Source organism: Gracilinanus agilis, chromosome 5 (assembly GCF_016433145.1).
Source record: "Gracilinanus agilis isolate LMUSP501 chromosome 5, AgileGrace, whole genome shotgun sequence".
In the NCBI taxonomy this organism is placed as follows: domain Eukaryota; kingdom Metazoa; phylum Chordata; class Mammalia; order Didelphimorphia; family Didelphidae; genus Gracilinanus; species Gracilinanus agilis.
In genome coordinates this window covers 208,985,944-209,007,946 of record NC_058134.1, presented here as the reverse complement: position 1 = coordinate 209,007,946, position 22,003 = coordinate 208,985,944, and the positions used below count along the sequence as shown (strand labels likewise).

Genomic DNA, 22,003 nt, shown 5'->3' with positions numbered 1-22,003 from the left:
TTGGTATTTTAAGAATGTACTTTATACAAAATAACCAATTCATATGGAAATAAATCTACAGACCTCCAAGGATCAAAAAGCTTTTAAAAAGTTCTTTAAAAAAATTATTCAACACAGTATTGAACTAACTATTGAGGTAAGTGTCGCTCTCAGGGAAAAAGGGAATCAGCAGACCAAGACAAAATATACACAAATATAAAAATAAATAGCATTCCCCTTTTCAGTACTGGCCAGGAAAGTTCACACAGCTTTTGCAGAAGGAGCAAAGAATCCCTGACACTGTGTGCCAAAGGCCGGTTGGTGGATCCTGAACCAGGCTACCAGGAACAGTGTAGAAGGCAGCAGAGTGAGGTAACTGAGCCCAAGCTAGGGGGGGAAGAAGAGGTCACTACATGGAGAGAAAGGAGTTCAGCATTTCAATAACTTACTTGATACCCACACCTGTGTTCCCACCCCAATACCTTTCAAAAAACATGCAGGACAATCAGCTTGTTCCCAGTCTTTTTATACACGAGTTGGAGTCAGTCCATTAGAGCACAGCAGTAAAGAGATTGGTTGAGTTTCAAACCAAAGATGGGGAGGAGATGAATAGCCCTTAAATTACAATTTGTTAAATAACATGCAGTGAAAAGGAAAAGCACCATCATGTAGCCCGGTAGCCCAGTGGCCCGGGTCCCTTCACAACTTAAGTCTGACATGGCTGGAAAACAGCAACAAAGGATTTAAGGACTATTTCCGCCCAAGTTACAATGGTGAGTTTCCTGGAGACCAGGGCCAATCGATATTCTTTGAGGCTGTGAGGCACATAGAGAGAAACCCAATCTCAATCAGAAAAAGAAAAAGACTCAGTTCTTTCTTTCCTGGCAGCAGTCTAAAATCACATTCCTCTCTTTACTGAACAATATTGCCTTGACTAGGCCAGTAAAAGTTTAGGTAATAATGAGTTTGAAGAAACTGAAAAGGTGAAAGTTGACTTTTAATCAGTCACTAGGATAAGCTTGGTTCAAAACACATACATCCTGAGTCTCCCGGTGACTGGAGAACAAGGAAGGCACTGCATCCCAGGATCACACCACGGTGCCGTGGAGCACAAGACTCACTCACATGCTCCTGTGGAAGGGAGCTCTCCCACAAGTGTCTGCTGGAAATCTGTGCAAGGGGGGACAGGCTCTGAAGCAGGCACTGAACTGAACGCTGGGATAAAAGCCCAAGCTCCACCCCCGGGCTAGAAGGCATTTTTGCAGAGATGGTCAAGCACATTCTCGAATTCCGCTTGCCTCAGAACTGGCAGGGTATGGAAAAGCTGATCTCAAGTGAACTTTCAAACCAGTGTTGCCCCAAGGAGGGAAGCTACAGAGTTGTGAATCATTCTTGGATGTCAAGTTCCATATAGGTATCAACATAATCGGGGCTGATCAAGTGTGCCAGACAAGAGTGCTTACTCCTGGCTTCTGACAGGGACGTATTTGATGTGCTTGTGTAGCACTAGACATACCGAGGGGCCCAAAGTAGGTAGGGAATTACCTTGAGTAATAAATATATACCATAGGCAAGATCCACACAACGGTGGCACCTACTGGTAAGTCATAAAAAGTATCATTAGGTGTTTTAAGGCAGCACAAGTACAACCTTCTTTTAATAAAGGAAGCTATTCTCAAACTTAAAACCTTATCTATAGATAAGTCCAGGTATGGACACCATGGCCACAAAACATGGGCTTTAGTACGCTTCACAAAAGTGCAGAGTGAACACAAAAGTCTTCTTCATCTGTGTACTTGGTTTGCTCTTAACAAGAAGAAGCTAGAAGGGTTTCTTTACATTTGAAGAGATAGGTGGGGAAAAAGGGATAAGAAAAGTGCCCACATCTGGCTACTTTTGCATGAGGAAAAACAAAACCAAAAAAAGCACACAAAGAATCTATGAGATTACCTCCCTAGGTATCACACTTCATATCTTTAGAAAATTTGTTTTGGTAATTGTCTGCAACTCCAATAAAGTCGGGCAAGGAAGGTTTCAAATTTCTTGTGATTTCCAATAATTCACTAGGGTAGGAGTTGGCTTTATCAGACTATTGAAGGCAGCTGCAAAAGCTTGGAGTTATTTTAAGACATTGCATCTGCTTAAGAAACTAAGAGAGAAGTGCTAGAGAAAGAGGAGTTAAGCGAAACAAAGCTGTAACTTCATCTGCAATGAATTCGCCATTCAGGGTGGCTTGAAACATAGATGCTCAGGTTTGAGTGTTTCTGCACTTCAAGGATGGCCTTCAGTGATCTCCTAACAGCTCAGGGACTACAGAACGCAATACTAACACCCACCAAACACAACTAAAATATCACAGGGGACACAATTAGGTTATTCACAGACATTTAAGATGAGCTGACAGTGGGGCAGTTTTAACACATCCTCGTGTACCACTGCCCAAGTGTTCACAGTGTAACAATTTTAATACAGTAGTTCAGTTTTCTATTGCTTGTTTCAGATTAGTCTATTCTTCACATTGCAAGAAGAGATTAGGATATCTCTTCCTTGTATTATTCACAGAATCTGCTGAGAGATGAGGGGGAGGGAGACGACAACGAGATGCTCATTGTGACATTTGTAAAGAGGAACTGCTCAGACGGGAATGAGGAGGGAAGAGGAAAAGGTACAGAAATTCCACTTATTGCTCAGGATTCTTTGGGCAGAACCAGTAGAGACAAAGAACCCTTAAGACAGCTTTAATAAAACTTTTGCTACATTTCTACACAAATAGGACTCGAAGTGATCCTCATGTTAAAAGAAACTTTAATGTATTTCAAGCTTGACCTATGGAAAAGTCTAACTGTGAGTGCTCCGTGATGGCTAAGAACTTGGGAATTCTGACTGGCTTATCCCAAGTCAGCCCTTTTCACTTCCTAGATAAAGGTAGTACCATTTTTAAACCACTTGACACTAACCCAAGAGCCTTCCGATATTTTCTGGCTATCAAGTGCATGCTGACTTACTTTTGCTAATATTAGGAATAATGCTGTCCGCTTGCTCACTCTTCCAGTTCAAAACATTCTATCAGTGGTGGAAGGCTAATAACATAAATGAGCATTAAATGAGGACAAAGCTTCCATTTCATTCCAAATGTCCAAATTGTCTAAAACCAAAGATGCACACAATCTGGTTGGAGAAAGAAGCATCACCAGCAGAAGCTTCAGCACCTTCAACCATGACTATGTCCCAAGAGTCACTATCTTTCACCAGCTTTTGTCACGAGAGCTGGTTCCTGATATATTATGTGGCCACAAAGGAACCAAACAAGCCAGTTTCACTATGGGTTCTGAGAGTAGAAGAAAGGGGGCTGCCATAATGAACTGCTGCTATTAGTATTTTCATTAGGACCTGGGAAAGCTTAGATTTTGTGGAGGAGGGTATTGTTCCAAATGCTCTATGTTGGATGTTATTCTTCTGTTAAAAACAAAAACCACTCCCTCCCCACTGTGATTTCAGTGTTTTTTATCTTTATGGAAAGATAAGTTTTAAACATATAGATATTGATTTGGGAGGCAGTGTAGCTATAACAGGATTCACAACACAAATCCCAAAAATCTAATGCAGTGCACATTCTAAGGTTGAAATGATAAAAGTAATTTAATACTGTAATATTGTATCCTACCACTGATATGCTGATAGGCAAAGGATCCCAACACCTTGCTCTTGGTAACTCTGAAATTATGATGTGACCAAGTTTTACAGTGATTTGCTTTAGATGATGAATTAAACTAAATATGGAATCACTCCTAAATTCAAACCGTAAGTCTACATTTTCCCTATTCAAAACACACACACATTCCTTTCCTTATTGATACTACCATGTACAAACCTGAGTAGTCACTTCCCACAAAATATGATTAAATGCTCAGAAGCTTTTAATGAAGCTTTCTACATAAATCTTGGGAGGTCCATCACTAAAAGACAATCCAGTTTCCTCTTCTAATGAGTGAAACATTCCAGTGATCCCCATTCCTGATATCTGTTTCCAGCCAACTGAAAGGCCTATCATATAGTGTTTCTTAAAACCTGGATTTGGGCCACCAGAATGATAAACAGAGCAGCTAATATGGTGCAAACACTGCTTCCTAGTTGAAGCTTATTTGTCTGCTTTTGGAAAGCATGTGGCCTCTAGCAAATCTAGTAAAGAAAAGAGCTTGGGGATGCTCTCTCGGGCCGATTAGAGGGAAGGCTCTGAAAGCATGGAGGGCTACCCAGAGAATGCCATAATGACAAGTGACATGATGATGTATCTCCCAACCCTTCCAGCTCCTGAAAGACTTCAGTGTGACATGATTGTAAACAGTAGAGGATCACCCCAGTGCTATGTGCCCACTACAGCTGGGATTCCATATCCACTTCCCTCCCTTTCCCACTTTATATACAATACATTCACCACCAACAAAAAAATTATTTTAAAAGGCAACAGGTAAATTCTGTAAACTGGACCCAGATCCAAACACATTAATACTACGAGTAAATTACATCTCCCTTCCCCAAATATATACCTGAGTTTAGCTGCTCATGAAAATTACAAATCATCCCATTTCACCAGCACTTCCCCCCTCCCACCCGTGATTTAAAAAATTTCCCTGAATGAGACACAGTCTCAAGTCTTGAAAAACCACTAGTTTCAGGTGCACATGGTTCTCTTTTCCTGTTCAGATCAGCCATGTAGAAGGTCCCTGACCCAAGACCACTGCAAGTTGTGTTCATCATCTAAGGGTTGTGCTTAGGGATCTTGCAAATGGCAACAGTTGTCAGGTGATAAAAAGCTTCCACTGTGGAAGGGTCAGGGGTAGGAAGGGGAAGAAAAGTGAACAAGGATTGCCGAGCCTCCTTGATTCTCTAAGCCCAAGTCTTCATGTGCAGCTTCCATTTTCTTGGAGGCTCATTCTTTCTTGAACTAGCTCTGAGGAAAAAAAAAAAAGAGAGAGAGACAGAATAACAGTATGCATCTCCCTTCCTTGAGATTATTAGGAAACTACATTATAAGAATAAACAGAGTAGTACCCAAATGTTATGACAGAGGGGATATAGAGTCTATGAGGTGAGACTCTCTTCTAGCTCTCCCCTCCACCAAATATGCACTGAGAGACTTTGAGGGGGTGTCATTCATACAAGTACGTCCAGAGACACACAAAAATATCTGGCCATTGCTTTGAGAAACACCGGAGAGAATTCCTTCATAAAAAAAAAAAAAAAAACACGCTTGTGACTGAGTATTCAACATCTCAGAGAGGGTTCATGATAGAGATTTAAATAAACTATTGTGGAAAACAGAAGCGTATGGATGGCTGTCAGTCATCTCTGATGTTTCATGGTTTAAATGCAATGAGGAGACACTAAAAATGTTGGGGTAAGGAAAAGACATGATAAAATGGACCTCTAAGGAAGAGGTCACTCCAAGTCCAAGAGGCACTTGGAGACAATTATTTGAAAGGAACACTAAAATAAACAAATGAAAAAACCCCCACTATAATCACAACAGTAATCAATTACTCATTGATGGAGGCTTTGTTTCAATATGAATTCTCAAATTATGGTAATTCATACTTATAGAGCATTTTAAGGTTTACAAAAGAACTTCTTTCATAATAATCTTGTGAGACAAGTATTCTTCATCATTGGTATTAGCATTTATAGAAATGTTCTGTACATACATTATCTCATTTGACTCTCATGGCTCTTCTGGGAGGTAGGTACCGTCATTACCTTCATTTTATAGATGAGAAAACTGACTAGGGTCAGGTGACTTAATTATGGTGACAAAACTAGTAAGTTAAACCTAAGAGAAGAGTGCAAACCATTTCATGAGACTAGACTTGTACTCCTCTTCTTTTTAGAAATAATTGCTACTTCTGAAGTCTCCCTTTTCACCCCCCTCTCCTTTTTTTACAACCAGCAGTGGTGAGTTTTTGGGGTGATAATTCCCACTTCCATCAAGTTTCTTACAGGAAATCACTCACTTAAATTTTCCTGTGTTTACGTAACTGTAAGTTCTGCCTACTAGAAAGACATTTAAGAACAGAAGAATCATGAGAAAACACTAGTTTTAAAAATACTGTTTTCCCTCCCAGAAGGAATGGGGTTGGGGTGGGGTGCAAAGAACCCCCTAAATCCTTCCTCTTCCTCTAATTCCAAGTTCTCACCTGATCCAGAGGCAGGACTGAGGGCTTTTGTGGGGGAAGTTCTTTTCTTGTTGTCGTTGGAGCTGACACCTTTGGAAAGGGGGACTGTGACTGAGCCTGGGTCTGATGCATTTGCATTCTAAAGCCATAACAGGAAAGACCAATAAATACATTAGTAAAATATTGTTTCTTAGAATTGACTATCGCATTGAATTTTGGGGATAATTATCTGCATTTCTCATATTACTATATCTTGTTCCAATAGCATGACCTCAAATTCCTACATGGAAATTTTTAAACTGGATTAGCATACCTAAAGAATGGAAAGCTCTTTGAGAGCAGGAATTATTATTTTTTCTTTATATTTCTAGCACCTAGCAATATGCAGTACACAAAAAGCATTTAATAAATGCTTGTCGAATAAACGAAAGGGAAACACTCTCCGTTGTTTCAGTTTTTTTTAATATGCCTTAAAATCCCTGAGGAACTCTGAATCTGGATGGGGAAGGATATTCTTATAGAAAATCCTTAATATAAACAAGGGGCTACACGGCTCTTGTGAATTTGCCCTGACAGGAGAGAAAAGATAAGGGTTTAAGAGTTATTAGAAGCAAATCTATGCCAAGATTCCTCCATTACCAGAACCTTAGGAAATCTTAGACCCCAAGCCACTGAACCCTCCCATGGCAATGGCTACAACTCAATTCAATATGTTCCAATTGTGGTCTGTTAGTTTCTTTTAGTAAAATCACCCAGAATTAATAATGGCCCTTAACGTAGACAATAGATCCATGTTAAAACCCAATCATTTCAACCAGAGAGAAAACAGTAAAGTCAAGACTGAGTTCTAAAAGTCAATTTAGCTTAAATTTAAAAAAAAAAAATCTATTTTGAAGCTTAGCCAAAACACTCCCAACAAACCTGAAGCCTACCTTCCCCAAACAAGTAGAGCCCTGTCCTGTAATGACTAACTACAGTCATTTCCCTCTGCAAAACAAATACATTTAGCCAAACCAGATAAACTTTGCGATAAGGTCTGTCTATAAGTTCAGTGAGATTACACAATTCTTTTCCAAAGTACTTCTTCGTTTGTCAAGAAATCAATCCTTACCCTGATGATCTGTATAAGTCCTGGAAAGGTCCTCCCATTCCACTAATGTTGCCCCTCTGTTCCATCATTATGGCCTGAAAGTGACCCATGTTCTCTTCCTGGCAGCGGTAGAGGGGACCCTCTTGGGGGAGGCCATTAGGCTGGGCAGCAGCCGGATGAGAAGGGTGAGCAGAAACTGGCGAATAGGCCCTCGGCTGAAAATGACTGGCCGTATGTTGAGATGTGTAAGGAGGCCCCGATTGTAGCATCATGCTGTGGGGTGGAAAAGTAGACGAACTAAAATTCATCCCTGAACTCAGGGCTGGGGAAGGAGATCCATAGAGGAACTCGTTAGCGGGCACACAGTTTTGTCGTTTAGTAGCTGCATTGTGGTTGTCCAAGTCGAGAAATTCTTTGGGACTCTCCGGCCTCTCGATGGATTCATCTGATTTTTCTTCTTTGGGCCCTAGATTCTGCCCATCTGTCGGTACCACTTTGGCACCCACTACAGCAATTCGGGTTGGGGAAGCTAGAGTAGCACCGAGTGCCTCACAACCCTGCAGACTGCTTACAGTCCCTTTATCTGAGAAAGGAGGCCTTGGTGGGGGAGCCTGATGAGCTGGGTGCCCGGACTGGTTTCCCTGGGGATGGAGAGGCCTTTGCCAGTCAGAATAGCCCTGGGGACATGTGTAATAAGGAGTTCGCTGGTAGTGGTGGAAAGAAGGCTGAGGTGGTGGCTGATAAGAGTACTGGATGCCCTGGTGTGGACGATATCGAGGAAACATAGCTGAGTGGGAGTTGCTAGGCTGAAAACTTCGTGGGGGAAAATGCTGTGGATGTGATACTGGGGGCTGTTTTCCTCCCATCATAGGACCAAAACCCTGTAGACCTGGATTGATGTGGTAATGTGCGGCTGAATTAGAATATTCTAAGCCAGGCATATACAGTGGGGGAAACTGGTTGACAGCATTGCCCATCAGATTTGCATCCATGTTCCGAGAAGTATTGGAGTTCTGCCCTGTGCAAGGTATAGCTGCTTCCTGAAATGTCTTGTTTCGAGGGCACAGTGGCTTTTCTGAGGAACCACCACCCACCAGCCCCTTTTCTTCTGAGCCACAAGGGGATGCTTCTCCAATGATTCCATTTTCGGGGAGGACCCCTCTCTCTGCCATGGCTGTCAGGTCCCTCATACAGCCTTGTGCAGTAGGGCTGGGGTAGCTGCCTTCGGTTGGCCAGGGATTTTTGCCCTGTGTGGCTTTACAGTTTTCCCCAGACTGAGAGGAGTCACTTTTGACCATTGAGACGTCTGTTTCTGGATGCTGTGGTGAACCTTGCCTGATGCAGTCAGCCTGCAGGGGTGGTTTGGAATGAGGTAGCTGGGTGAGGTAAGTCCCCTCTGGAGCACCGAGGCTAGGTGGTTTCTCCTCAAGTCTAGGCTCTGCAACATAAAGGAAAAGAAGATAACAATCATTTGGTAGATAGACACCCAGATATTTTATATTGTCTACAGTTATTTTAAAAGGCATTTCTCTCTCTCTTCCTGCTGGACTTTGTCAGTGGGGAACAGAAATGCTAATGATTCGTGCGATTCACTGTTTTGATGAGTATTTTTTGGTGATTCTCTGGAGTTCCCTCTATATATCATATGATCTGCAAAGAATGATAACTTTGTTATCCTCATTAGAACAGGAAACAAGGAACAATTGGCACAGTAATAATGGAGGCAAAATGGTTTTAAGGTGGACACTATAAAGTCAGGTTAGTTTTTATTTAAGGGACATATACGCCCCTCTTTCCATGAAAGGTTATTTTGAGAGATCTCAATGGAGACAGTGGTGGCAATCCCAGGTTACAGTCGCTCCTGACCCTATAGGAATCTGGAAGTAAAATCCAACACTAAGTTTTTAACAAATATTTGAAGAAGGGTCTGCCCAAGCCCTGGAGGGGCCTTACTAGAGATATATTGGGTTGTAGGGAAATTCCTCTGCCAGTAGGAACCTCAGATAATGTTAAGAGAATAGCACTGAAGTCTACTGGAGTAAGGGGGGAGGAACAGGACGGTGGGATGGCCAAAAGATCCAGACATAGGGAAGAAAAGATAGTGGATTAGCACCACTGGGAAGCACCTCCTACTTTCTATAGCAAAAAGGACAGGGAGTTGTTTCAGAAGGGAGGGGTTGGATGCGGTGGGTCCAATACTAATTCTCAAATGGTCAGGAAGGCCAGATCCATAGTTTAATTCCACCTACCATGTGTGCTAAAATGTGTGCAACAGCACATAAGCCTCCTTCTATAAGGAAAACTGCCCAGACAAAAGAAACTACACTAGACAGCAAGGGTAATCTAAGAAATAATTTCTTGAGGACAGAAGAATAATGATCTCTTGCATATCCTAGCTACTATTAGCTCCCTGAGAAAGATGAGCAAAAATCTAATCATTCCTTTAAGGAGCTAATCAGAACCTTGGGATTTCTAGAGTCTTCTTCACCCCCTCCATCCCCCCCACCCCACCCTAGCAGTTATACTGATTCACTCTAAAGTTGTTTTTAAGAGATCTCGATCTCTAAGTAAGTCAGCAAAAACACGTTGTCTTCTCTCCAATTCTATCTTAAAATATTTCCTTCATATTCTGTAAAGGCTCTCAAAATGTTTTAAGTTACTGAAGTAAGTAGCTTCAGTCATCACTATTCACTCAAAACAAAAATTATCACCTAGGAAAAAAACTGTTTGCCAGGTTTTAAAACTGGAAGAGATTCAAGTGAGTCTTCTTTAAAGATTTAAATTACAACCAACATTTAAAACCAAAACGGGAGAACTGTTTATAGTACTTTTTAATAAGTCCTTAATGAGCTAACCCCAAGCTACCACATGTGACTGACAGTATCTAGTGTCCAAGTGGCTCAGCTCCCCTTATCTGGGTATTAACAGTACAAATTCATGACCGTTCTACCCATTTCATGTAGTTTGTTACTGCAAATGGCTTTAAAAAAAAAATACCTTACATTTCGTACATATAAATAACTTACACTTTTGCTAACATCAGGTATAGCTTTCATGAAGAGCAAGCTGGGGAATAATTAGACAGCACAGAAGAACAATAGCTGGTGGGGAACTACTTCAATAATAACCATTAGCAAGATAATTATCTTTAAAGCAAAGGAAATTATTGAGAGTTGGCCTGGAATCAGAGAGACTCTTCTTCCTGAGTTCAAATCTAGCCTCAGCTACTTAACCATATTTGCCTCAGTTTCCTCATCTGTAAAATTAGCTGGAGAAGGAAATGATGAACCATTCTAGTATTGCTGGCAAGAAAACCCCAAATGATCTCGTGAATGGTCAGATGTGACTGAACAACAACAGTTCATCTGATTTTAGAAGATGTTCCTGCAATTCATTCATTCATTCATTCATTCATTCATTCATTCATTCACTCATTCATAAATTAAAGTAAAAGCCTAAGTCTTAAGTTCACACTATAATTACCTTGTTTACTATCAGGTTCCTTTGTTTCATTGATGTTCTGTGAACTCCCGTTGTTTTCCAAGGCTGACTTCGAAGTGGATGCAGTTACTGCTGCAGAATGAGCTACCTGGGGAAAAGGACCAGGTAGGTTCGGGGAAGGAGGCTGTCGAGGGTGGTAAGGCACACCTGGTGGGCAAACACGGGATGAGAGCTGCTGCATGGCAATCATCTCTGGGCTGTCCATCATGGACTCCCCTCCCTGGACTCCCCGGAGACCTGGGGAGGGTCCCCCAAACAGAGAGCTCTGTGCTGGTGGCTGCTGTAATCTCTGTCCAGTAGATTTACAGGGTGGCCTGATATATCCTGAAGGAGGAACCCCATGAGGTAGGAAGCTTGACTGTTCAGTCCACTGGTTTGGAGGCAGAGATGATCTCATCCCTCGGGGATCCATGATGTGACCAAGAATTCGAGGTTGGAGAGAAGTTCCAGGTCCCCCAGGGGCCTTCTCTTCTGGCCCCAAGGGACCTTGGTTAGCTGTCCCATGGTTCCCATTCCAGACTGCAGAGTGTACTCGATTCAGGTACTTATATGGTCTATACATGTGACCAGGAGGGGGCACATCGGAATTTTCAGAAAATTCTTGTCTTATTGGAGGCCCATTATGCCTGGGAGGAATAAATCCTGTCTGGAACTGGGCTGGAGGATATATGTTCCCATCCTGGCTAGGGCCACTCATCTGGCCAAGCTGTAAAGATCCAGGATGTGGTCCCATGGTAGAGAAATGAGCCAGCCCTCCACACACCTGATTTTCTTCTGGTACACCAAGCCTAGGCCCTCTGTGTTCATTTAGTCCAACTGGAGGCTGTAAGAAGGAAAAGGGTTAGGGAGAAGGTTCAACAGGTTTCCCAATGCAGTCCAACTTATTTTGCCCATCACAGGTCTGATAGGACAAACTTTTCACATAAGAGGGGGAAATTAAAATTAAAAGAACGTCATTTTATAGCTAATAGCCATGAGGACTTTGCCATTTAAGCTTCTGAGGTCTTTTACCTGCATTGCAAAGTGCTGGTGCTGCTGAACAGGTTCTCCAGGGTGTGGTTCAGGGACTCTAGGTGACCCGTATAGGTTAACTGGATCTGATCCATGAAGAGGGCCAAATGTTCCTGGCACTGCTGGCCTCTGGAGACCATGGGGGAAGGGGAGTCAGAGAAATATCAGATATTAGAAATAAGATGGTAGATTTCTTTAGAGATGAAAATACTTTGGAACTGGGGTTTTGAGAGAATATCAAGCATGGGACATCAACAAACGGATGGATGACAAAACACGGAGAAAATGTAGTATGAAAAGTTGCTCAAGACTCTTCCACTTCTTCCATAAATATACTATCTAGAGGAAAACCAGAATAATATTTAGGTTACTTCTTACCATCTGGCCTAAAAGAGGTGCCTGGTTAGGCATCCCACCAAAATGCAAAGGATGAGAGAAGCCTCGGCCATTGGAAGGACCCACCTCCCTGGGTGGCTGCAGGGTCCTGCTGCTCTGCTCATCAGTAGAGGAGGATGCTCGATGTGGTGGTGGCAGGGGCTTTCCCCCATTTTCCAAAGGTTGCTGTCTCCTGTTGGATCCCTCAGTGTCTCTAGACCGGGTCCAAATGCTGCCTGAACCCCCTCGCCCAGCACGGCTCTTCCTCTTCTCCCGTTTCTCATCTTCTCGAATCCAGAACTCATCATCTGTGTCTCCATCTTCACCAGGAAAATGCTTTAGCATTGCCCGATGAAAACACCTCTCTAAGTTGTCAGACATCTTGGTGTACTCTGTAGTTGCAGTAAAATGTAGAAATTAGACATGTACCTCAAGGACAGAGGAAAAGGACCTTTGAGTACTTTTTACCAGAGCAAAGAATTGGAAATAAAAAGAGTTATCACTAAATTGGAAAATGCCAACTAATTGTGGTGTGGGATATAATGCAATATGATGCCACAAGACATGCTGAATCCAATGGATTCAGAAAAATATGGAAAGTTTTATATGAACTTATACAGAATGAACTGAGCAGAAGCAGTAGAAAAATTGTATCTATACCATAATAATAATGGGAGAGGGGAAAAAGCTCTGAATGACCTCAGAATTCTGACCAATGCAGTGATGTTATGACTTCAAAAAAGGATGAGGGACTGGATATATACAGAAGGAGTGGATGCACTTCCCTACATATTTGTTACAAGGGATTATTGCCACACTAGCAACAGGGAAGGGAGGTGGGTACTAATACATGTTTTAAAAAAAACCAATTACATTTTAAAAAAATGCACGAGACACAAAACTAATGCAAAGGAACCCAAATAAGCAACTTTGTTACTACCTTGTTAAAACAATGTATTTACTGAAAAACATACTATGTAATAAATGCATTTTGTTTATTCTTGTTGATTACTGAGTTCAAAACAGAAAAAGAAAAACAGAATAAGAGCCCCAGATGAGGCCATTTAAGTAACCTGAAAATTCCTGGTAAATTCTGGGCACTGATTGCCCCATGAGTAAGAGATGAGAATTCTCAACTATTACCCAGACAACAGCACTCCCCAGTGGTTGATATCATGCAAACATCCAAAAGTCCCCCGTAATTAATTCTACAAATGGCAAAGAATGGTAGCTCCAAAGCACATATCATTTAATATGAAGATACCAATTCCAACCTCATTCCCTAGAACTTCTCTGTAGAATATTCCCAAACTTTTTTTTGAGGGTCGAATAGTTCTAATGCTATTTGGGACAAAGAGAAAGCTAGAAATGAATCATGACATCGTGACAGAGCCGACATATCCAAACGGTAGTTGTGTTTGATAATCATTAAGTTTATCCCATCTGCAAACAAAATTATGTGGTATTATAAATTCAAATTACAAGTCTGAAGGAAAGGGGTCAAGAAGACCCAAACGCCCCAAACAGTTCTTTCTTCCCTCTCCTCCACCATCCAAGATTCTCATGCCTAAGAGGAGGGAAGCAGTGTGGGCTGTGGAGATGGGAACCAGGTCACACACAAAGTGATCCAACTGGGCTAGCACAAGACTAGAGGGAGAATGGATCTGGCCGAATGTCCCTATCATTACTTTGGAACTGGGTCTGTCACCTTCCAGCCCAATGGCTATAGTAATTATTGCCGAAATGAGGTTCTCCTCCAAAGTGATATTTTACAATGACATTAGGTATAAATTTTTTTTGGAGCTAGTATCTCTCATGGCTTCCTAAAATAATTCTTTAAGAATGAAGTCTCAATTACATAACTTTGCAGCACTCAAGAAACCTTGTATACTCAAGAGAGAAAAACCCTACCCCTTCTTACCACTATTTTCCCCATTGTATTTTAGGCAATTTTTGAACATAGTCTTCATGTCATTGACAAACTCTTCCTTAGTACAGTAGAGGCCTCCATTCAGTTTCTTCTCCATGCTTGAGATATCCATGGGGACCTGAAACAAAATACACATCTCTTTAATTATAATGTATATTTTTAGTAATCTATTTTAATTTTTAATAACAAATATCCACTTTCTGAAGTTATATGATCCAAATTATCTCCCTCCCCTCTCTCAGAGCTGACTCGGACTCAGTCTCAGTTATACATGTATTATCACACAAAATATATTTCCATATTATTCCTTTTTGTAAGTGAATAATCTCATAACACCAAAACAGAAATAAATAAGTGAGAAATTCATATTTGAACTACTACTCCTAATAGTTCTTTTTTTCCTGGAGGTAGATAGCATTCTTTTTCATAAATCCCTCAGATTTGTACTGCTGAGAGTAGCCAAGTCACATTTGATCATTCCACAATGTTTCAGTTATTGTGTACAATGTTCTCCTGGTTCTGCTTATTTCACTCTTTATCAGTTCACGTAGGTCTTTCAAATTCTTTCTGAAATCATCCTGTTCATCATTCCTTTCTTTAATGATAACATATTAAAGAATCTCTTTTCAGTATTCAAGAAGAATGTGAGCCATATGGCGATTATTTTTGAAGACTCCTGGAGGGGCAGCTAGGTAGCTCAGTGGAGAGAGCCAGACCTGGATTCAAATCAGGACTCTGACATTTCCTAGCCATGTGACTTAACCCATTGCCTAGTCCTAATGACTCTTTTGCTTTAGAACGGATCAATTCTAAGACAGAAGTCAAGGAGTTAAAAAATAAAGACTACTAGACAAACTAACAAACAGGAGTGACATTTAAGGATTAACAACAACATAAAATTGCCTACCTTAATGATCTGATAATAGTTTGGGGCATAAGATTCATCTACAGGTTCCAAGAAGGGCCAAGAATCTTTGTGAGCCTTTACCACGTCTAGAACTGATAGCCAGAGAAATGTTTTTAAACTCAGATTTTAACTTGGATAAGACACTTTTCTTTCAAGAATATAAATATTGAGAATAGGTACTGACCTTTGTACATAGCAGTGAAATCATCATCCAGCTCAAAGCTACAAATAATAAAAATTTAAAATTACTAGCAACACTTTATCTTATTTTAAGTCCCTCCTACCATTCATAATTGTATAGCTGATTACACCAGTTATAAAAATTGTAGCAATCTTGAATAATTTATACCAAGTAGACAGTCTTTATTTAACTTCACCTCCATGTGTATTAATATTCCTAGCACAGAAATGTAAATACAGCGCAATCCCAGAAATTAATGAAAATAACACTGATTAGAATGTTTCCTAATTCATTCATAAATGGGGGGATAGAAGATAATGAGGATGTCTTTGGTTTCCAATAATTTTTTCCCTTAAAAATATTTCTGAAGTAAAATGATCTTTCTTATTTTCAAGAATACCCCTTTTCGATGGAAGAACTTTAATTTTTTTTAAAAATGAAAGGAAAAACCCAAACTCGTTAGGTAGGAAGCAGCATTTAACATCACTTATCTTCTAATTCCAAACCTTGATCAACTTTTATCTCATTGTCCCAAGCAGTAAGTATTTCCCCCTCCTTTGCATTCTGAATGTGTCAGAATCTTAGAAACAGAATCTTAGAAACAGAAGACTGTCCAAAGAACCAAAAATCTAGAAGAAGCTCTATGTGCACACAGGATTTTATTTCTCATTGTGTAGAAGGCACACTAGAGTGCCATTAGCAAGTGCCCATACATTCCAGCTCATTTTGTAACTCAGGTGCATTTTCTCCCTATATTGTCATCACAGAGATGCTACAGATAATTCGAAGTTCTATTTTAATGTACATGTGCAGTATGCACATGATAGGCATAAGGATATGATGTATATGACAAGGAGAACTGTTGTTACTCTCAATGATACTCACAGATCCTTGGCTTTTCTTTCTTCTCTGGCAGGAGAACTCGGGTCCAAATGGGTGAGTTCTGGGGGAAGCTCCTTCCCTTGGGCCAAAAGCCATGCCCGCTCTTCTCTGAGCTTCCTCCTCTTAGCTCGATCTGAGGGAATAAAGACCATTATTACTTGTGAGCAATACAATAAAGGTAACAGCGCAGAAGCCTGAGGAGGTCTTTTAAATACACAGCAGTTTTTCCTCTTCAGTCATTTTTAATAAAAACACAGGGAAATAAGAGAAAATCACCAGTTTTGCCAATATTAGTCACTCAGGGTAGATGTGGGATGCATTAAATTCTTAACTATCCCATTTCAGTGCCAAAGTGTATGCTTTAAAGAAAATCATTGGACTATACTCTCTTGGTGGAAAGTTGTGAAGGCAAAACCTTTTGATTATGTTGATACGTGTAACAATTACTTTTATAGTAAAAAAAAAATATCCTGGTACAGATTTTACCTTTAGGTATTCAAAACTCAACCCAATTTTCCTCTAAGAAGAAGTGTGATATAGTGGAAAGACTACTAACTAGAAATAAAGGAATATAGTTTCCAGACTAATATCTGCCACCAAGCAGCTATATGAACTGGAATCCAAGTGAATTTTCTGTAAGGTCTTTCCATAATATTCTAAGACTAATATAAACTTGTTACTTCCCTCTATACAATAAAAAAAGAACAAAATACAATTTTTATTATAAAACACAGCTGTTTTTAATAAATATAAATAAACCAAATGTAATCTGCAAATTTCTTTTAAAAAGAAGAAATTTTCCATTGATTTACTCAAAAGGTTGGGGTTTTTTTGCCTTTTTTGGGGTTTACCTTGTACCATTTTTATGGTATTTTTCTTCTCTTCTTACTTTTTACTTTCCTGTTACAATAAATGTTGTTTTAACAGATATACCAATTTTGCTTAGCCACTTTTACCTGATTAGACTTTGGAAGTTGGAAACAAATCCAAAGGCTATCTATCCCTACTTATAAATAATGCTATTAATAACTTAGATTATTATAGGTCTTAGTAGTGGGGTCACTGGGTAAAAGGACATAATGCTGTAAATTTTATTGCATATTGCTATCATTGTTATCTGAGACATATTCTGCCCCACCCTGATGTTTGAGGTGCTTGCTATCTTCCTCTATCAGAATGTAAGCTTCTCAAGGACAAGGATCATATCAGTTGCTTATATATGAATTCCAAAGAATGTTCTTAATAAAATGCTTTCCATCTGGCCATAAGTATACACAGTTCACTTAATTCCAACACGATCCACAAACATTACATTGATCTTACATTTGTTAAGTGAATACTGAATTGAATTCATGAGACCCTAAAAATTTACTCTTAGAGGAATATTTCTCAGAAGAGATAAAAAATTTAGTTAAGAACTGATTTATATTAGGTCTTACACACTAGAATGGTATATAAGATCCATATCCAGATATTTACAATATACAATAATAAATAAGACAATAAGAGAGGTACAGCTACAGAGTAAGGTGGGGAGGTGGTGGTAGCATCAAGCTTGAACATCTATGGACTGGCTCTATCCTCTCCTTTATCTTCTATTCTCTTTCCACTGAACTCCATGCCCTGCTTTTGGCATGTGTTTTTTGGGGGCACTTAGCAGAAATGCTGGCCATGGACCTAGCTAGAACTGAGAACAGAGTGGCACAGCTATAATTGGCACAGGGTTAGGTGCTACCATCAGGTTCTCTTTGCTCATTACCATGTGATTACTCTTACATTGACTTGTCTAGACACGACATATATTAAGGTGGAGGATATACTAGAATTAGAATGGCCAGACAAGGATTAGACTGGTCAAATCCAAGTATCTCTCTCCCTAACCTCCCCTAGCCCTAGGCTACTCACCTAGGTAGGATTAGGTCCTATTTCCCCCCTCCTGCCCCCCACAAAGCTGTTTTCCTGATCTCTCAAGTGGCAATCCAATTCTGCTTTCAGGAACAAAACCCCAGACCTGGCTTTACATGGACCAAATTCAGCCTTGGGGGCAATTACTCTACAATTTCTTTGGTTTATGTCTCCATGGAAAACGAGAAGGATACTTAGGTCTCTATAAAGGCATATGGACCAACAAAATAATGAATATAATAAGACATGTTTTACTTAATCAGACAAAACACACAAACAACTTGCATGAGCTCCTAAGCCAATCAAGACAACTTTCCTCTAATAAACTGAGTTCCACCTCAAAATACCTATATGTCATACAAAGTGCCTATAAATTATTATCTGTATTAAAGTTATAAAGAAGCAACGCTAGGGAAGTGATATAATGCAAAACATATATTTTTTAAAGCCCAAAAGGCACTGTTATTGGCAATAGGGAATCTGTATTAATAATATTATAAACCTGCCCAGTACTGCCTCTTATTTAATGATCTCTGTACACAAGGAGGTTATATGTATTTGAAAATATAGATTTATTAGAGTATGTTTATATTAAGTATTATAATTATATATATCATAATTTGCTGCTAATTTAATAAATCTAATGTATATGTCTCAAAACCTTTTCTTCTTTTTTTGTTGATTATCCAGATTTTTCTCTAAAATGACAATAGTCATAGGACAGTTAGTTAACTGGTAAAAGGGGGACTGAAGCCATAACCAAAGCCTATCAGTATCATTTTCCAAATAAAATTGGCAAAATAGGCATAGTCACCATGCATTTAAAATATGTATTCAGTTGCTGCTTGAACATAATTTGGATTTAAAACAATTTTATAGTCCAGTGGTCTCCAAATAGGAAAACTAATAAAGAATCAAACCACAAATGTGTGTGCATATATACAGGCATATAGAGATTGACAATGGCATCCTCATTTGGTGACACACGCTGTTGATTGCATTTAGGTCCAATGGGTCACATATGGGAGATCTACAACATGGAAGAAAAGGTTGATAGTGACGCACACATCTACTTGTTCATTCTGGGTAAATAAATGTTCATAAAAGTTGAAATAAACATTACTTAATTATTTTGCTGATTTAAAAAATCCTTTTGTTCATATTAAAAACATCTGTTTCATTGTGACCAAATATTCCTCTCTTTTGGAAATAAAAATCTTGGTTTAACTCAATATGTGGAGTTGAAGGTCTGGTTTTAAAATTAGATTAAGGAAACAAGTTGTGATTTACATGTTCTAGCTTTGGGATGTTATGTAATTTTAAGTAAACTAATGTCACAAAATGGACACACATGTCACTTGTGAAGACAGTATATAGATCAAAGATAGTAGTTGTAACCTCAGCAAAGTTGAATAAGAAAATGGAATGATCATTTCTGATACTAGTACAATCTTTCTCAGTCATATTATGAAGTATAAACAATGATAACTTAATCAGATCTGACAAGCTGGGCTAAACTGCAATTATCAAGAAGATTATATGAAGTATGAATTTACATCCACTACTATTAATGATGAACCTAGCCCTTAGGGTATATTGTGCCTTGGGATATTGACTAATGATAAATGAAGCCATCATAAGAAGACAGACATTTTGAAACTAAGCTTTTGTTTGCCACATATAAGCTTTTATAAAGCCCTCATATCTGCACACTAAAAACGGTGAAAAGAGAATTTTCTATTCTGTTCAAAAATCTTTTAAAGGCATTTTATTGCTTTAAATTCTTTTGTTAAAAATGTAAAAATGCAATACTATTTGATTAATTTTCAAGAACAGATACTAACATTAGATAGTAAAGGTTCATTTCAACAAAAACCTTTGCATAATTGGTAAATGGACCTGAAGAACCGAGACCATGCTTTTACTGTATCGAGCTAACAATGCGCTTCTTTCCAGAGTGATCATCTTATGTATCTTTGTGAGGTACCCTTCCCAGCTCTAAGGGACATTAAAACCATGTACTGGAACAAACTGAAGCTGGGTGGCTTGGTGGTTTGAGAGCTAGGTCTAGAGACAGGAGGTCCTGGATTCAAATCCGACCTCAAACATTTCCTAGCTGTGTGATCCTGGCAACTTAACATCTATTGTCTAGCCCTTAACGTGATTCTGTTTTGGAACCGATACACAGTATTGATTCTTTTTTAAAAAAATGTTTTTATTTTTATTTTGAGTATTTTCCTATAGTTACATGTTTGATGTTCTTTCCCTCTCCCCAAACCTCCCTAACCCCCCTTAGCCGACCCACAATTCCAACACAGTATTGATTCTAAGATGGGAAGAAAAGGATTAAAAAAAAATTTTTTTGGATCTTCAAAGCCACATATAAAAACGTTAAAACAAGATTTTTTTACCCCCCAAAGAAGCATATTCAATCACAAGGAAACAGGTGTTTTTTAAATAAGAGTGAAAGGATTTTTGCTAACACTAAAATAATAGTTAAATGTTTATTTTGTTCACATCTCATCCTTGTCTGCTTATTTATTTTTTAAAATAGAAGTTAGGGTAAATTCTCATTAAAAAAACTAACAAGAAATGCATAACTAAAAAAAGTTTAGGGATCATGGTTCTATTCAACTAAAATGAGTGGTCAAGATATAGGTCCTTCTCTGATGGGCTGAACTAGAGAAGAATGATAAAGAATGTCTTCAATCATTTCATAACTCATATTAAAAAGTTAGCTGAGAAATGGAGAAGTTAAAGTGATGGGTCTTAATCCCAGATTTACCTGGTTGTGGTGTTATATACAAGCAATACCCCTCAAATAAAGCTCTCATTTTTCTGTGGAATTAAATGCCTTCTGGAATAATTTCCAAGCCCCACAGAGTGAAGTAGGATGCAAGGTACTCTGAAAGCAACAGTGCAAGAATCGTCTGCAGGGGAAAGGGCTTGTATGGGGAGCACACTAGCCAGATGCAAGAAGAAGCAGGAGGGAACACAAATGGACAATGGTCAAAGAGCCCTGGAAAGCCCAGAGAGGTGAGGTTCTGCAAACCCATGCGAAGATTGGCATGGGCCTGGATCAGATAGCAGCCATGCCTGACACTGAATTTACTCGTAGTCATGCAGGAACCACATCTACCTTCTACCGCTTTGACCTTTTCTTCCATTTCCCGCTTCCTTTCCTCTTTGAGCATCTGTTCTTGCTCTTTCTTCTGCACAGCTAAAAGGATTTGGCGCTCTTCCTCCTCCTCCTTGCGTCTCTGCTTCTCTATTCTGCTGAGCATGGGGGTCTCCTGGGAGAAACCAGACAAGGGTAAAATCTTATCATGCTAGAATAACACAGTAGGAGCGTATATATTTAGGAGATGGCACTGCAAAGAGATTAGTTGCAAAACAAAGTATAAATGAGTTAAATCATTATTTATGCACACATTTCAAGCCACATATAAACCAAAATAAAATTATGTATAAAAGACAAATTAGGACATTATTCTAGGTAAAGAAATTAAAGAATCATGGAATTTAAGTGCTGGGATATGTTAAAAATAAAATAAAATAAAAAAAAATGAAAAGACCAGAGAAGCTATAATTTTAGTTGCAATATTTTGAGGAAAGTATGTAGCTCTGTGAAAGAAAGATGATTGGATGGATGGCTCAGTCACTAGAGAGCATGACATACTATTTTAGGGTTTCTAGTTTCATAAGATGGAGGAAAAGGAATAAAAAAGGAGTGCAAGAGTGCACTGGGATTTTCCAAAGCAGCTGCTATTGTGTTATACCCCCTCTGCTTAATTATGGGGGAAAAAAAAGGATAACGATAAAGTCTGAGGCCTAAGTAAAGAGGAGAAAATTTCTCTCCCCCCTTTTCTGATCAGAAAAAGAAAAGGAAAATGCTAAACACAAAGGTAATAGGACTACAGTACTATACAGAAAAACAAAACACAACATTAATCTGGGATGGAGTGTATATTAGAAAGACAATCTGAAAAATTGCTTCTGTGGGAACCAAGGATCTATTTGTTATTTTCAACTCTTTTTCTCAAATTTTCTTACAACAGAGTGAATTTCTAGG

At 39.3% G+C, this 22,003-nt stretch overlaps 1 protein-coding gene across 1 annotated transcript in view; it reads right to left on the bottom strand.

Annotated features, from left to right (window-relative positions):
- Positions 1–1,096: 1,096 nt before the first annotated feature.
- The window catches only part of LOC123250057 (cat eye syndrome critical region protein 2), a 148,734-nt gene continuing 127,827 nt past the window's right edge, over positions 1,097–22,003 (bottom strand). Inside the window, exons 9-19 of the mRNA XM_044679096.1 lie at positions 21,071–21,224; positions 16,030–16,159; positions 15,148–15,185; positions 14,964–15,055; positions 14,048–14,174; positions 12,130–12,518; positions 11,752–11,880; positions 10,723–11,563; positions 7,261–8,677; positions 6,171–6,288; positions 1,097–1,225 (exon numbers count right to left, since the gene is read on the bottom strand). Of these exons, the coding sequence (XP_044535031.1) occupies positions 1,097–1,225; positions 6,171–6,288; positions 7,261–8,677; positions 10,723–11,563; positions 11,752–11,880; positions 12,130–12,518; positions 14,048–14,174; positions 14,964–15,055; positions 15,148–15,185; positions 16,030–16,159; positions 21,071–21,224 (3,564 nt within the window). The remainder of the gene's footprint in view (positions 1,226–6,170; positions 6,289–7,260; positions 8,678–10,722; positions 11,564–11,751; positions 11,881–12,129; positions 12,519–14,047; positions 14,175–14,963; positions 15,056–15,147; positions 15,186–16,029; positions 16,160–21,070; positions 21,225–22,003) is intronic.